Below are 13,467 nucleotides of genomic sequence, written 5' to 3' on the forward strand. Positions count from 1 at the left end.
TTAATAGACGAACAAAAGTTACTTTCTCGCGTGTCACTACTGGCCAGTCACTAGCGTGGGGATGTGTGTCAAACACGTGATCTGAAACCAAGTGTCCATTATTTGTCCCAATAAAGGCGAGTGCACTCACTCTTTCACAACCCATACAAACCATACACAGTTTATTACCCGGAATTCCTCAATTAAAACAAATGTCGTTTAATTGCAATCTATTTCTGTACAAACATTTTCTTGCATTATGAATGTGATTGAAACACTGGCAAGTACACACCCTGCTGATGCAATTGAAACTAGCTAAATGCAGCTCAAAACTGTTTCAAAAACGGTGTGCTTGAACAGAATAGAAAACATGGCATGTAATTAGGTGCTGTGATAACAATCTAAGAAAATACGAGAAATGATCCACTATGCAGTGTGTGTGTGTGTGTGTGTGTGTGTGTGTGTGTGTGTGTGTGTGTGTGTGTTTGTGTGTGTGTGTGTGTGTGTATGTGAGTGCGTGTGTGTGTGTATCTGTGTGTGTGTGTGTGTGTGTGTGTGTGTGTGTGCGTGCGCGTGTGTGTACAGTAAAATACGAAAAAAACTACTTTTTTTCAGATGCCCAAAGCAACATCTTGGTGTGCTCTTGCATTAGCAGTGTTACTGATGGAATCAAAGATTCCCCAAACCAGCGCTACAGGTAAAGGTGAGGCTTTTTGGGCGTGTATTGTAGTTTGCTTTTGTAAGCTTTTCTAACCAATAAGGGCCCGACACATTGTTGGAGAAAAATAATACTTAAATGAAAAATAAACTACCAAAATACAATTCATCATCTGATTTGTAGATTTAATGTGCGAGAGGTCCACGAGCCTAGTTGACCTATTTAGAACATCTCGTTTGGGTCGCCTTATATATTGCATACACTCATTAATCACATGTGAACACATGTAGACATTAACTAACTGGCCACGCTGTTTGGTAAACGTCGGTTATTGTATAGCTATATCATATGAATATGGAAGTGTAATCCGCAATGCTGTCCAATCGGTTGTTTGTTTCTCTATTGCTAACCATATGTGACCCTCCACCACGAAATGAGTCGCATGTCACCTCGCGCGGTTCTGCGCTAGGCTTAATAATTATAAGTCCTGGGAGTGTCTGGTAACAGTGTGAGGGTCACCTTAGTCACAGGCTTATAACTCAAACAGTTTTCGCTCTTTTCTAAAACGGTTTTCACCACTGGATAGAGCATAACAAAACTCTTTAGGAAAATGTAACACTATGAAAATCATGCAAAGGTGACATGCGACTCATCCGTGGTGGAGGGTCACATATTGTAATTCAATCAAGTTGGCGTGTTAAGGTCAATATACACAATCTGTTTCGCACGTACGTTTGAGACGGACGGGTCAGACCTAGCCGTCTCAGAGAATTTGTTTGTTTATTTGTTGCTTAACGTCCAGCCGACTACGCAGAGCCATATCAGGACGAGGAAGGGGGGGATGAAGGGGGCCACTTGTCAAGCGATTCCTGTTTACAAATGCACTAACCCATTACTTGTGTCCCAGCAGGCTTTAGTAAAACTAAATTAATACCTACTGGAAGATTACCAGTTTCCAGTATGTTGAAATAGGCTTAACCTATCTACTGCTGGACTTACATCAGAACACTAACAGATTAAACTATACATGAATCGCGAGACAAGCGGCAAGAGAAGAGATTTTTGGAAAAAAATACAGGTGAATGAGCAAGAAGGCAGAAAAAAGAAAAGAATTCATGAAGAAAAAGAGAGCATGACAGAAAAGAGGAACCAAAAATCTACCTAACAGCAAACTAGAAAGCTCCTGCGGTTCCAAAAACAGGAGGGGCCTTTAATTTCATAACCGCAGTGCCCCACTGCGGGAGTCTCAGAGAAACGGAACGCTTGCCACTCCATGCTCCTGAGACGTACGAGGTGAAGGTCGGTTCACCCATTATGGCGCGAATATCAAAAACGCGAGAGGAGAAGGCTAAAATAATCAGAGGTTATATTGGCAGACATCAGACCGTGCTTGGCGCGAGGGCAATGGACGTTCTGTACTTTGTATGAATACAAATACAAATGAGTACAACGTGTTCTTAAGGTTAGAACCGCTTTATTTTGATTATTTCCTGGAAGCAACCACTACGACAGACACCGTGATGAAGGCAAGCAACTGGCAAGCAACTCAACGTCTGAACGACTGATGGTCACTCATCGGTTTCCTGCTTTACACAAGGGCCTGTGTACACGGTGTGTCAACTGATTCCGTTCATCCACCGGATGTTTCCGTTCATCCGCAGGATGTGTCCGTTCATACAGCCCCATTTTTGTCACTTGCTTCGGGAAAAACGTTGTAGTAAGTCGTGTGGGCAGCGCGCTTGTGTGATATTGAAAGAATAAGGTAGCGAAATGGTTGGGCTATGTGTACGATAAGTACCAAGGTGCTAGTGAATCCTAATAATAACACACGCGGGCCGAACGTGGCAAAATTGCCTGATTTTTTAACATGTTCTTGTTTTTCTCGCTCTGTTATCGAATCTGACCCCTGATTTGCACGTGATCACCAAAACCATTGCCTGATACGACATTTCGCTTGAACAGAAGTTTATAGAAACCCATGGCTTTTGTACAATCACTTGTCTTTTGAAAACATACAGATTCCGTTCATACCCCATGTTTCCGTTCGTACAAAAGTGCATGTTTCCCTTCGTACGAAAAGCGTTTCCGTTCATACACATTCGTTAGATCAGAGTGAAACAGGCCCCCACTACAAGTTCTGTGTATTCCAATCGTCTTCAAATAGCACAAAGTACGAATGCGTGTGATATTAGACCTATGTGAACCATAAGATGAATTGAATTTGCAAAAAACAGTTTTGTGTCCGTTCGTACTGATTTTGACGGGAAAATGTGTCTGTTCGTACCACTTTCATCAAATTGTTTCCCTTCGTACGCTTTTCATGACGTTTGTGATTTTTGACTCACATGCGAAGCAAAAGTGAGTCTATGTACTCACCCGAGTCGTCCGTCCGTCCGTCCGTCCGTCCTGGCGTCCGTCCGTCCGTCCTGGCGTCCGTCCGGAAAACTTTAACGTTGGATTTTCTTGGACACTATTAAGTCTATCAACACCTGATGTGGCCTGATGGTGTATGGTTACAAGATCTCAAAAAACATGTGCGGCAACTTGACCTCACTTCAAGTTCAAGGTCACAGGGGCCGTAATTGTTGTCTTAAAAACGACCATTTTTCACATTTTCGCATTTTCTCTGAAGTTTTTGAGATTTAATACCTCACCTATATATGATATATAGGGCAAAGTAAGCCCCATCTTTTGATACCAGTTTGGTTTACCTTGCTTCAAGGTCAAGGTCACAGGAGCTCTTCAAAGTTGGATTGTATACATATTTTGAAGTGACCTTGACCCTGAACTATAGAAGATAACTGTTTCAAACTTAAAAATTATGTGGGGCACATGTTATGCTTTCATCATGAGACACATTTGGTCACATATGATCAAGGTCAAGGTCACTTTGACCCTTATGAAATGTGACCAAAATAAGGTAGTGAACCACTAAAAGTGACCATATCTCATGGTAGAAAGAGCCAATAAGCACCATTGTACTTCCTATGTCTTGAATTAACAGCTTTGTGTTGCATGACCTTGGATGACCTTGACCTTGGGTCAAGGTCACATGTATTTTGGTAGGAAAAATGTGTAAAGCAGTTCTTAGTGTATGATGTCATTGCTAGGTTTAGTTATGTCAAGGTCAAGCATGTGAGTCGTATGGGCTTTGCCCTTCTTGTTGGTAGAAAGCTTGTGCAATTAGCATTTTAATACCCCTAATTCGACTTATGTATAACCCATTAGGCATGTTGTTCATGAGTGCAACAACACGCGACTGTGGCTTTTCTGGTGCAATACCATCCCTGTTTAAAATCTTACTGAAGAGCAAAATTTTGATAAGTGTGTCTTCTTCCAGTTTCCTTACACAATGTCATTTCAAAGATCTAAACTTATGTGAAACCTGTTCAAAATATGCTTTCTGCAAGCTAAACCTAGACATTCAGTCTTTTAGCATTTTCAGATCTTTAATGACCAAACTTTTTTTTTTTATCATTTTTTAAGCTTTGAAGCTGAAATGCAATCCCATAGTACGGGGGTTGCCTGGCTAAAGTTTTAAAATCAATTTGATCAACAAAATGAGGGTGTGACAGTGCGGCCTCAACTTTTACAAAAAGTTGGATATGACGTCATCAAAGACATTTATAAAACAAGTCGCGTAAGGCGAAAATACAATATTTAGTCAAGCTGTCAGAATGAAACTGAAGGCAATGCAATTTTTCAGGAAGACCGTATACTCGTAGCATCGTCAGTCCACCGCTCATGACAAAGGCAGTGAAATTGACAAGAAGAGTGGGGTAGTAGTAGCGCTGAGAAGGATAGCACGCTTTTCTGTACCATCTTCGTTTTAACTTTCTGAGCGTGTTTTTAATCCAAACATATCATATCTATATGTTTTTGGAATCAGGAACCGACAAGGAATAAGATGAAAGTGTTTTTAATTTGATTTCGACAATTTAATTTTGATAATAATTTGTATATTTTTAATTTTCAGAGCTTGTTTTTAATCCAAATATAACATATTTATATGTTTTTAGAATGAAAAAATGATGAGGAATAAGATGAACGTACATTTAGATCGTTTTATAATTTATTTTTACAATTTTCAGATTTTTAATGACCAAAGTCATTACCTAATTTTTAAGCCACCAATCTGAAATGCAATACCGAAGTCCGTCGAAGATTGCTTGGCCAAAATTTCAATCAATTTGATTGAAAAATGAGGGTGTGATAGTGCCGCCTCAACTTTTACAAAAAGCCGGATATGACGTCATCAAAATATTTATCGAAAAAAAGAAAAACACGTCCGGGGATATCAATCCCAGGAACTCTCATGTAAAATTTCATAAAGATCGGTCCAGTAGTTTCGCTCTACACGCACGCACGCACGCACACACACACACACACACACACACACACACACACACACACACACACACACACACACACACACACACACACACACACACACACACACACACACACACACACACACACACATAAACCACGATCCTCGTTTCGATTCCCCATTTATGTTCAAACATTAAGTCAAAACTTGACTAAATGCTAAAAGGACTGATATAGCCTGGATAATGTTTTTTCTTGATTTGTCTAAATTCTGCTCATGATTATCACAGGTGAAGCAAATGGCATGATAGGAGTAACATACAAATGTACATGTTACTTAGTTCAGTCTTAGTTGCAGTGCTGCAAAGCAAGCACAACTGCACAAATCAATCTTCGTTCTTATCAAAACACACAGAAAGCTCCGTCACTGAACACATTACTGAAAAGGGTACGAAGGGAAACAATTTGATGAAAGTGGTACGAACGGACACATTTTCCCGTCAAAATCAGTACGAACGGACACAAAACTGTTTTTTGCAAATTCAATTCGTCTTATGGTTCACATAGGTCTAATATCACACGCATTCGTACTTTGTGCTATTTGAAAACGATTGGAATACACAGAACTTGTAGTGGGGGCCTGTTTCACTCTGATCTAACGAATGTGTATGAACGGAAACGCTTTTCGTACGAAGGGAAACATGCACTTTTGTACGAACGGAAACATGGGGTATGAACGGAATCTGTATGTTTTCAAAAGACAAGTGATTGTACAAAAGCCATGGGTTTCTATAAACTTCTGTTCAAGCGAAATGTCGTAACAGGCAATGGTTTTGGTGATCATGTGCAAATCAAGGGTCAGATTCGATAACAGAGCGAGAAAAACAAGAAAATGTTAACAAATCAGGCAATTTTGCCACGTTCGGCCCGCGTGTGTTATTATTAGGATTCACTAGCACCTTGGTACTTATCGTACACATAGCACAACCATTTCGCTACCTTATTCTTTCAATATCACACAAGCGCGCTGCCCACACGACTTACCACAACGTTTTTCCCGAAGCAAGTGACGAAAATGGGGCTGTATGAACGGACACATCCTGCGGATGAACGGAAACATCCGGTGGATGAACAGAATCAGTTGACACACCGTGGTGTATGTTTCTTTGCGTCTTGGATCAGTGCCATGTTTGCTCTTTGCTCAAACCTAGATTTCTAGATTTGCAGTGTGATAAAAATAAACATCGTAGTATTCTAGAATCTCAAGTTTCATTAAAAGCTTAACCTCGAACATTGTTTAACAACTTGAATTTCCACTAAACCAGGAACGGGAGGCGTCTGTTTTAAGAGTGATCCCTTTCTTTCGCTGTAAACAACTGACACAACAGGTCACATTTGACCCAATCTATCGTGACTACCACCGTACAAGTCAGATCTGCAAGCGTACATTTGTGTGTGTGTGTGTGTGTGTGTGTGTGTGTGTGTGTGTGTGTGTGTGTGCGATAGAGAGAGAGAGATAGAGAGAGAGAGAGAGAGAGAGAGAGAGAGAGAGAGAGAGAGAGAGAGAGAGAGAGAGAGAGAGAGAGAGAGAGAGAGAGAGAGAGAGAGAGAGAAAGCGAGAGCGAGAGAGAGAGAGAGAGAGAGACACACAGAGAGAGAGAGAGAGCTCAGAAAATTTAATCGCTAAAATTTGAAAGTTCATTGAGATGGGGAGGTTTGGGGCGAGGGAGACAATTTCGAAATCAACAGGCGTTTTACATTGTACAGATGTTTACCCGACATGGTATTTTCCGTTTCAGTTTTGATATTGTATTGTTCTCCTTGTGTAATACAAATTACATCGTTCTCTCAAATGTCTGGATGAGAACAAGAGTCCCGAATCACACGCGAACCGAACAACGAGACTGTTAACCAAGATAGAAACGTGTCACGTTTCGTAGCACAGACACTTCGTGTAGCACTGTCCTTAGATTATCTTTGAATTTTCCTCTGTCGACTGGTGACCCATGGCGAAGGTTGTCAAGGTACCCCTGCTCTTCTGGTAGCATGTGGCGGGTTGCTTGCTTTATCATCCAGTATGTGCCTGTGAGATCGTCGCTGCTGCAGTCCTTGATCAACACAAAATCATCTGTTTCACAGAGCAGTGACTGTCTGTCGCCTGTGTTGTCTCTGACCACCCGTCGGAATGAATTGTTTCTGTGTACGTTTTTAACAGAACGAACAGCTGATCGGTCCCTCAGTTCCGACACATACTTCTTGATGGATGGCAGACTATAACCAAAGTCTAGCGCCCTTTGCTCTGATATGTCCTGTGTTTCTGTGCTTCCTCTTTGTGACTGGGTTGTCAAAACAAAAACATCACGTGGCTCAGCGGTCCGTGGCGACAATAACACAACGCCAGCTTCACCCTGACTATTGTTACCACGCTCGGTGGGCTTGTCAGCTGTGCCTGCAACACGTGCAAAGTCACTGCTACTGTGTTGTGTGTCAACGTCACATCCCACGGGTTGTTGTTGTGTCATTTGTGGCCTCGACGAAATCGAAAGATTTGACATTGAAGAAGAACAATTCTGACTTGCCTTTGGTTCGTTCTGGTTACCTTTCTCTTTCTTTTCCTGTCGTTCTTGTGCACGAAGCCTGTCGCGCTGAAGCTGGCTTGGTGGTTTGCGGCGAAAATGTTGAGTCATGGCTGGCCGGTCCGAGTCAGAGACTGACACGAGTCGCAGGACGACTGTGGTTTTCGTGCCTTCAGCGCACATTTTCCAGGAACGAAAGGTGTTTTTCTTTGGAAGGGCCTCCAGGGTACCTTCCAGAGCTGTTGAGAGTCATTCAGCGGGCAGATTTAAGGGAATATTGAGCGTTTCTCAACGTTGGATCGAGAGCTCTAAATGTTCGGCCCTGCTGCTCGAAGATCTCGCGAGACCCCCCGAGAGAGAGAGAGAGAGAGAGAGAGAGAGACAGAGAGCGAGAGAGAGATAAAGAGAGGGAGAGAGAGAGATAGAGGGAGAGAGAGGGGGGAGAGATACAGAGAGAGAGAGAGAGAGAGAGAGAGTCATGAAGTGGAATATGAAATTAGTGAAGTTATTTTTAATGCTTGAAAGTGCTAATGCGTGCTCTGCCCTATCTATTTAATCTGACTCTTTCACTCTAACTCAGTCCACTGCACACATAGAATTAAGAGGATACAGACTTATTATTTATCCTCACAAATCAATACAACATTCTTTACGTCAATAACATAGATGTACAAATTACAACTCAGAATTCACAATTCATATATTGCGATTGTACTCACTTAGTACATCAATATTACATCTTCACTCACACAGCAATATTACATCTTCCATAGTATAGTACTATTACTTCCTGTATAGTATCGTAATACTGTATTATTTTATTACACTATCAACAGCTATTGTGTTTTCAGCGTAGCAATAGGGTCCGATATTTAGACGAGACAAGTATAATGCCGACGAGTCAATACAACAAAACGAAGTTGGAGTTTTTTTAAAATTTCGAACAAGACTACTTATGAAGAAGACCAAAACATAACATACACAGAAAACAAGAGGCGAAGCCATCAAGGCTCACGTAAGAAATCGACAAACAGTAACACAAACTCAATCACACACACACACACACACACACACACACACACACACACACACACACACACACACACACACACACACACACACACACACACACAGAAAGAGCATAGGTGAAACTGTGCAAGAAAGCGAGACACTAGATCTAGATCTGTCTGTTTGCATGTAGCCTACTTACAAGGACACGACTGCCAACTAGTCTCGGCGCGCTCAAAATAATAATGACCGAGACTGTCAGTACTTCCTTCGCGTGACGTCTAACCCTCTTACGTCATAATGTGACGTCAATGTAATGTGACGTCTTCAAATGTTAGAGTTTCTACCACAGACATACACACGCACAGACGCACGCACGCACGCACGCACGCACGCACGCACGCACAGACAGACAAAGTTACGATCGCATAGGCTACACTTACGTGAGCCAACTAGAAACAACTGAAGAACTAGGATGCAACAAGGCCGGGAGGAGAAGAGAACAGCTAACAGGGGCGGATCAGTTGCTTTGTAAGGGTTTGTAAGGGGAGGTGCACTTTGAATCGAAAGTGAATGTGATGTGCGCGAAGGGCCCGAATTTGCATGGGGGGGGGGGGGGGGTCCGGGGGCATGCCCCCCCCCCGGACATTTGTTTGGCCCAAAGAAGCAAAATGGTGCCATCTGGTGCCATTTGAACTTAGAAATGGTCATAGAATCAGCTTTCCATTTTTTTATATTTAAAAAAAACAAATTGCTGGAGGGGGGGTGCACCTGCACTCTGTGCACCCCCCCTCCCCCTCATCCGCCCCTGGCTAATCGCGATCAGACGGCAGCGAAGTTTTCAGTTTGGGTGAATGGCATTTATACTTGTGTCGTCATGAAGCGAATTGTTCAACCTGAGTTATAAACATGAATGTTAGTGCCCCTCAATACTTCAGAGGGGAAGTGGGGTATATAGTGTGGAGTTACGAGATAAGAAAACCCGAATGCAAAAGTTGGTGTCAGTCGGCAACTGACACAGGCACACAAAAACGGCTTTTCCGTTTTACTCCCCTGTTTGTACTACATCTTTCGACTGTGGGCATTTTGTGGTGTTTAGGGACAGAAAATAATTGGTTTAGTCCTGTTTCATCGGGAAGTTAGCAGAAAAGGGTATGCTATCGACATTTGTAAAGCTGAAAAACATTCTCGATAAGAATTTCAAGTTGTCAGTGTATGCTGTTGTCGATAGTGAAACATCGTGTGGCACAGATGGGTAAACCGGAACCATGCGTCTTTGTTATTGCCAATATGCTTTTGGATATTGGCAAAAATGGCCGACTTCCGTAGCATTATGCTTTGATGATCAGAAGAGACCATCCAATCACAGCCCTTGAATTCCCCCACGTGTCCATCAGAATAGCTATATAATATTCTAATGGCCACAAGAGCGGATCGAGAAAGACACTCACGACTTCGTAGTCAATCACTCCTGCAGTCCTCAAGCTCCAGTTCCACTATCTACACACTCCTGTGCAACTGCTATCCTCAACGATACAGTTCTCAAAATCCCGAGTTTCCTCCTCGCGGATTCGCTACTTCACACTTAGTGAAAAGCACTGCGTGGCGCGTAGACCTTCTCGACGCCCAGTTATCGATGGGGACTCCATCGTCCCTCCCACCCTCTCCGATGTGGACTCCAGTTCCTGACATCGCCATAGACTTCTCTGTCTCCAGTGTGGGCACCCTCACCCGGACACCGTCATGGATCTCCGTAAGAATTTAACACAAGTCTTATAATACATTCTCTTAAATCATCTCTTCTTTCTGTATGGACAGCAGGAACAGGTCTCGATGTTGCCGGTTTTTGTAGTGTTTACTTCCATGGTTCCATAGATTCCAACTCGTCGCCAAGATTCAGGTTGATGAGATATTTTGATTCCGAATCGGCAAGTTTTGATGCTGAACTGACCGCCATTTGCAAAGTGGGTGTCGACTGAAAGACGTGCACTCATTGGCTGGAGGATGCTTGCCATCCGTTCGGAATAGATCCAGCTGTATTTCAAACGGACGGGCCGAGGCGGATGCTGTCAAGCGTGTGAGACGTACGGTTCGGATGCCACGCGGTCGGTTTGTGGTCAGTTTGAGGCGGTCCGGCTCAAACGTACGGGCGAAACCGATCATGTATCTTGGCTTTTAATGAAACATATCCTGTGATTGGTCAGAATGCCCCAATTCATTAAAAATTAATGGTCAATAATTGTCGATGAACATTCGCTACAAAAGCCATTAACAACCTGCTGGTGAGGCGCATTGATACAACCTCAACTGGTCTCGGTTAGCTTTGAGGGTCATTTTACAAGTAGGAAATATTAAGGCCAACGAAATACCGAGACCATAAGTTATGCGAAATGATGAGTGGAATACGTGACGTAAGTTGATGCATGAATTCTTCCCGCCTAGTCAGTCAATTCCAAAGATCCTTTTGTGACGAAAATAATTTGTTTTAGAGTTTGCTGTCCAGAAACCCGTCGAAAAAGAAGCGAAAATGTATTTGAACGAAACAAAACCAGGAGCAGAGTGATAAGATAAGACTTGACCCTTGTAGGTAGGTGGACTAGCTGAAAGTAGTGTGTGAACAGAACAGAACCATTTCTGTCTGTTTACAACCGCATGAAAGCAGGAAACAGATCGTCGTCATATTGAATTACAATAACATAAACATGCTTCCATTTGAAACTTCGAGGTCGTCATCGTGGATTGACGCCCTCCCAAAGTCTAATCGAAGCCCTCGCTCGCTTCGCTCCGTCGGGCTTCAATTAACTTTGGTCGATTGGGCGTCAATCCACGATGACGACCTCGATGTTTCAAAAGGAAGCGTGTTATATAAGAAGGAGAGAATGATCTTGACTAATCTTGTTTGCCATGGCAGTTTTGTCATATATACCCATGTTCGATTTGTGAGACATCAAACCAGTGGCATTTTGTTTCCACAGAAGATCCTCATCAAAGACATTGCAAAGACCACAAGATTGTCCGAGGTCAGAAGGGCATGATGGTGTTTTCCTTGTTGCCTGAGATAGATGAATCATCTGACAATTTTTTTCTCTATTTGGCCCAAGAAGGGGATTCTCGAGGTAGTGTATGCACGTTTTTCATTTCGTTTTTGTTTTAATAGGCAGTTCAACTTAAACAAATATCATGAAGACATTATTTGGCGGTTCGGGATTGTAATATGTATGTCTTGATTATTAAAACCTGTGTTTATGTTTATATGCCAATTTCATAGTAACAGATACACACTCTTCTTTTTTTGTTCTTGTGTTTCTGTTATTGAACAGTAATTCACTCCGTTATGTCTTTATGCTAAACAGATATACTACGTTGTCACAAAAATAACCGCACATCGCCACAAGAATGTGAGGTGAACAACTCCAGTTTTCAATTTGAAGGGATAGTTCATAACAAACTGACGGTCAGCATCCCAAACATAACACTGGACTTCAGTGGTACCTACGTTCTACATGTCTTTGTCAACGAAACCCAAGGGCGTCCCAAAACATGTACATTGACTGTTGTGCAAGGTAGGTGCAAAGACGCTCAGCAAACTCCTCAGATTTGTTGCAAGATAATGATAACACAAATTATAAAACAAGTCGCGTAAGGCAAAATTACTACATTTAGTCAAGCTGTGGAATTCACAGAATGAAACTGAACGCACTGCATTTTTTCACAACGACCGTAGTCCGCCGCTCGTACAAAAGGCAGGTAATTGACGAGCCTGTTTAGCGCGGAGCGGTTGCGCTGTGATGAATAGCACGGTTTTCTGGACCTATCTTTGTTTTAACTTTGTGAGCGTGTTTTTAATCCAAACATATCATATCTATATGTTTTTTGAATCAGGAACCGACAAGAAATAAGATAAACATGTTTTTAAATGGATTTCGGAAATTTCATTTTAATCATAACTTTTTATTTTTTTTTATTTTCAGAGCTTGTTTTTAATCCAAATATAACATATTTATATGTTTTTGGAATCAGAACATAATGAAGAATAAGATTAACGTAATTTTGGATCGTTTTATAAAAACATAATTTTAATTACAGTTTTGGGATTTTTAATGACCACAGTCATAAATTAATTTTTAAGCCTCCAAGCTGAAATACAATACCAAAGTCCTGCCTTCGTCGAAGATTGCTTGGCCATAATTTCAATCAATTTGATTGACAAATGAGGGCGTGACAGTGCCGCCTCAACTTTTACAAAAAGCCAGATATGACGTCATCAAAGACGTTTATTAAAAACATGAAAAAATGACTGGGGATATTATACCCAGGAACTCTCATGTCAAATTTCATAAAGATCGGTCTAGTAGTTTACTCTGAATCGCTCCACACACACACGCACACACACACACTCACACACGCACACACACACACACATACACACACACACACACACACAGAGACACACACACACACACACACACACACACACAGACACACACACACACACACACACACACACACAGCTAGATAATACAGGGTGACACGAAAAAAACAGATCCCACCAAAAGTTTAATATTTTCTGAAATAATCAGCCGATTCTTTTATTTTTTCAGGTGAGCCAAGCTGAAATGATGTTCTAACAGCCCACCAAGTTTGAGCTTCAAGATGTCATGGACAACGGAGCATAAGACATTTATAGTCGAGGCCTATTTTCGCCGGCGAACAGATTTGCTCGGGCTGCGCACAACAGACTCTCTGACTGAATCAATATTCCTCGGTGTCCTTGCTGATTTAGGTCGACCAGAGTGGGATCCCCTGTTAGGGTTTTTACTATTGAGGTTATTGACAGTCCCATGGTCTCTGAACTTATCCCTAAATCAGCAAGGACACCGAGGAATATTGATTCAGTCAGAGAGTCTGTTGTGCGCA

At 42.0% G+C, this 13,467-nt stretch overlaps 1 protein-coding gene across 1 annotated transcript in view; it reads left to right on the forward strand.

Moving 5' to 3' along the window:
- The first annotated feature begins 579 nt into the window (after nucleotides 1–579).
- Nucleotides 580–13,467, forward strand: part of LOC138954366 (uncharacterized) — a 51,311-nt gene continuing 38,423 nt past the window's right edge. Inside the window, exons 1-3 of the mRNA XM_070326230.1 lie at nucleotides 580–682; nucleotides 11,526–11,666; nucleotides 11,904–12,113. Coding sequence (XP_070182331.1) covers nucleotides 595–682; nucleotides 11,526–11,666; nucleotides 11,904–12,113 — 439 coding nt within the window. The 5' untranslated portion in view covers nucleotides 580–594. The remainder of the gene's footprint in view (nucleotides 683–11,525; nucleotides 11,667–11,903; nucleotides 12,114–13,467) is intronic.

This window comes from Littorina saxatilis, unplaced genomic scaffold (assembly GCF_037325665.1).
Source record: "Littorina saxatilis isolate snail1 unplaced genomic scaffold, US_GU_Lsax_2.0 scaffold_732, whole genome shotgun sequence".
NCBI lineage: Eukaryota > Metazoa > Mollusca > Gastropoda > Littorinimorpha > Littorinidae > Littorina > Littorina saxatilis.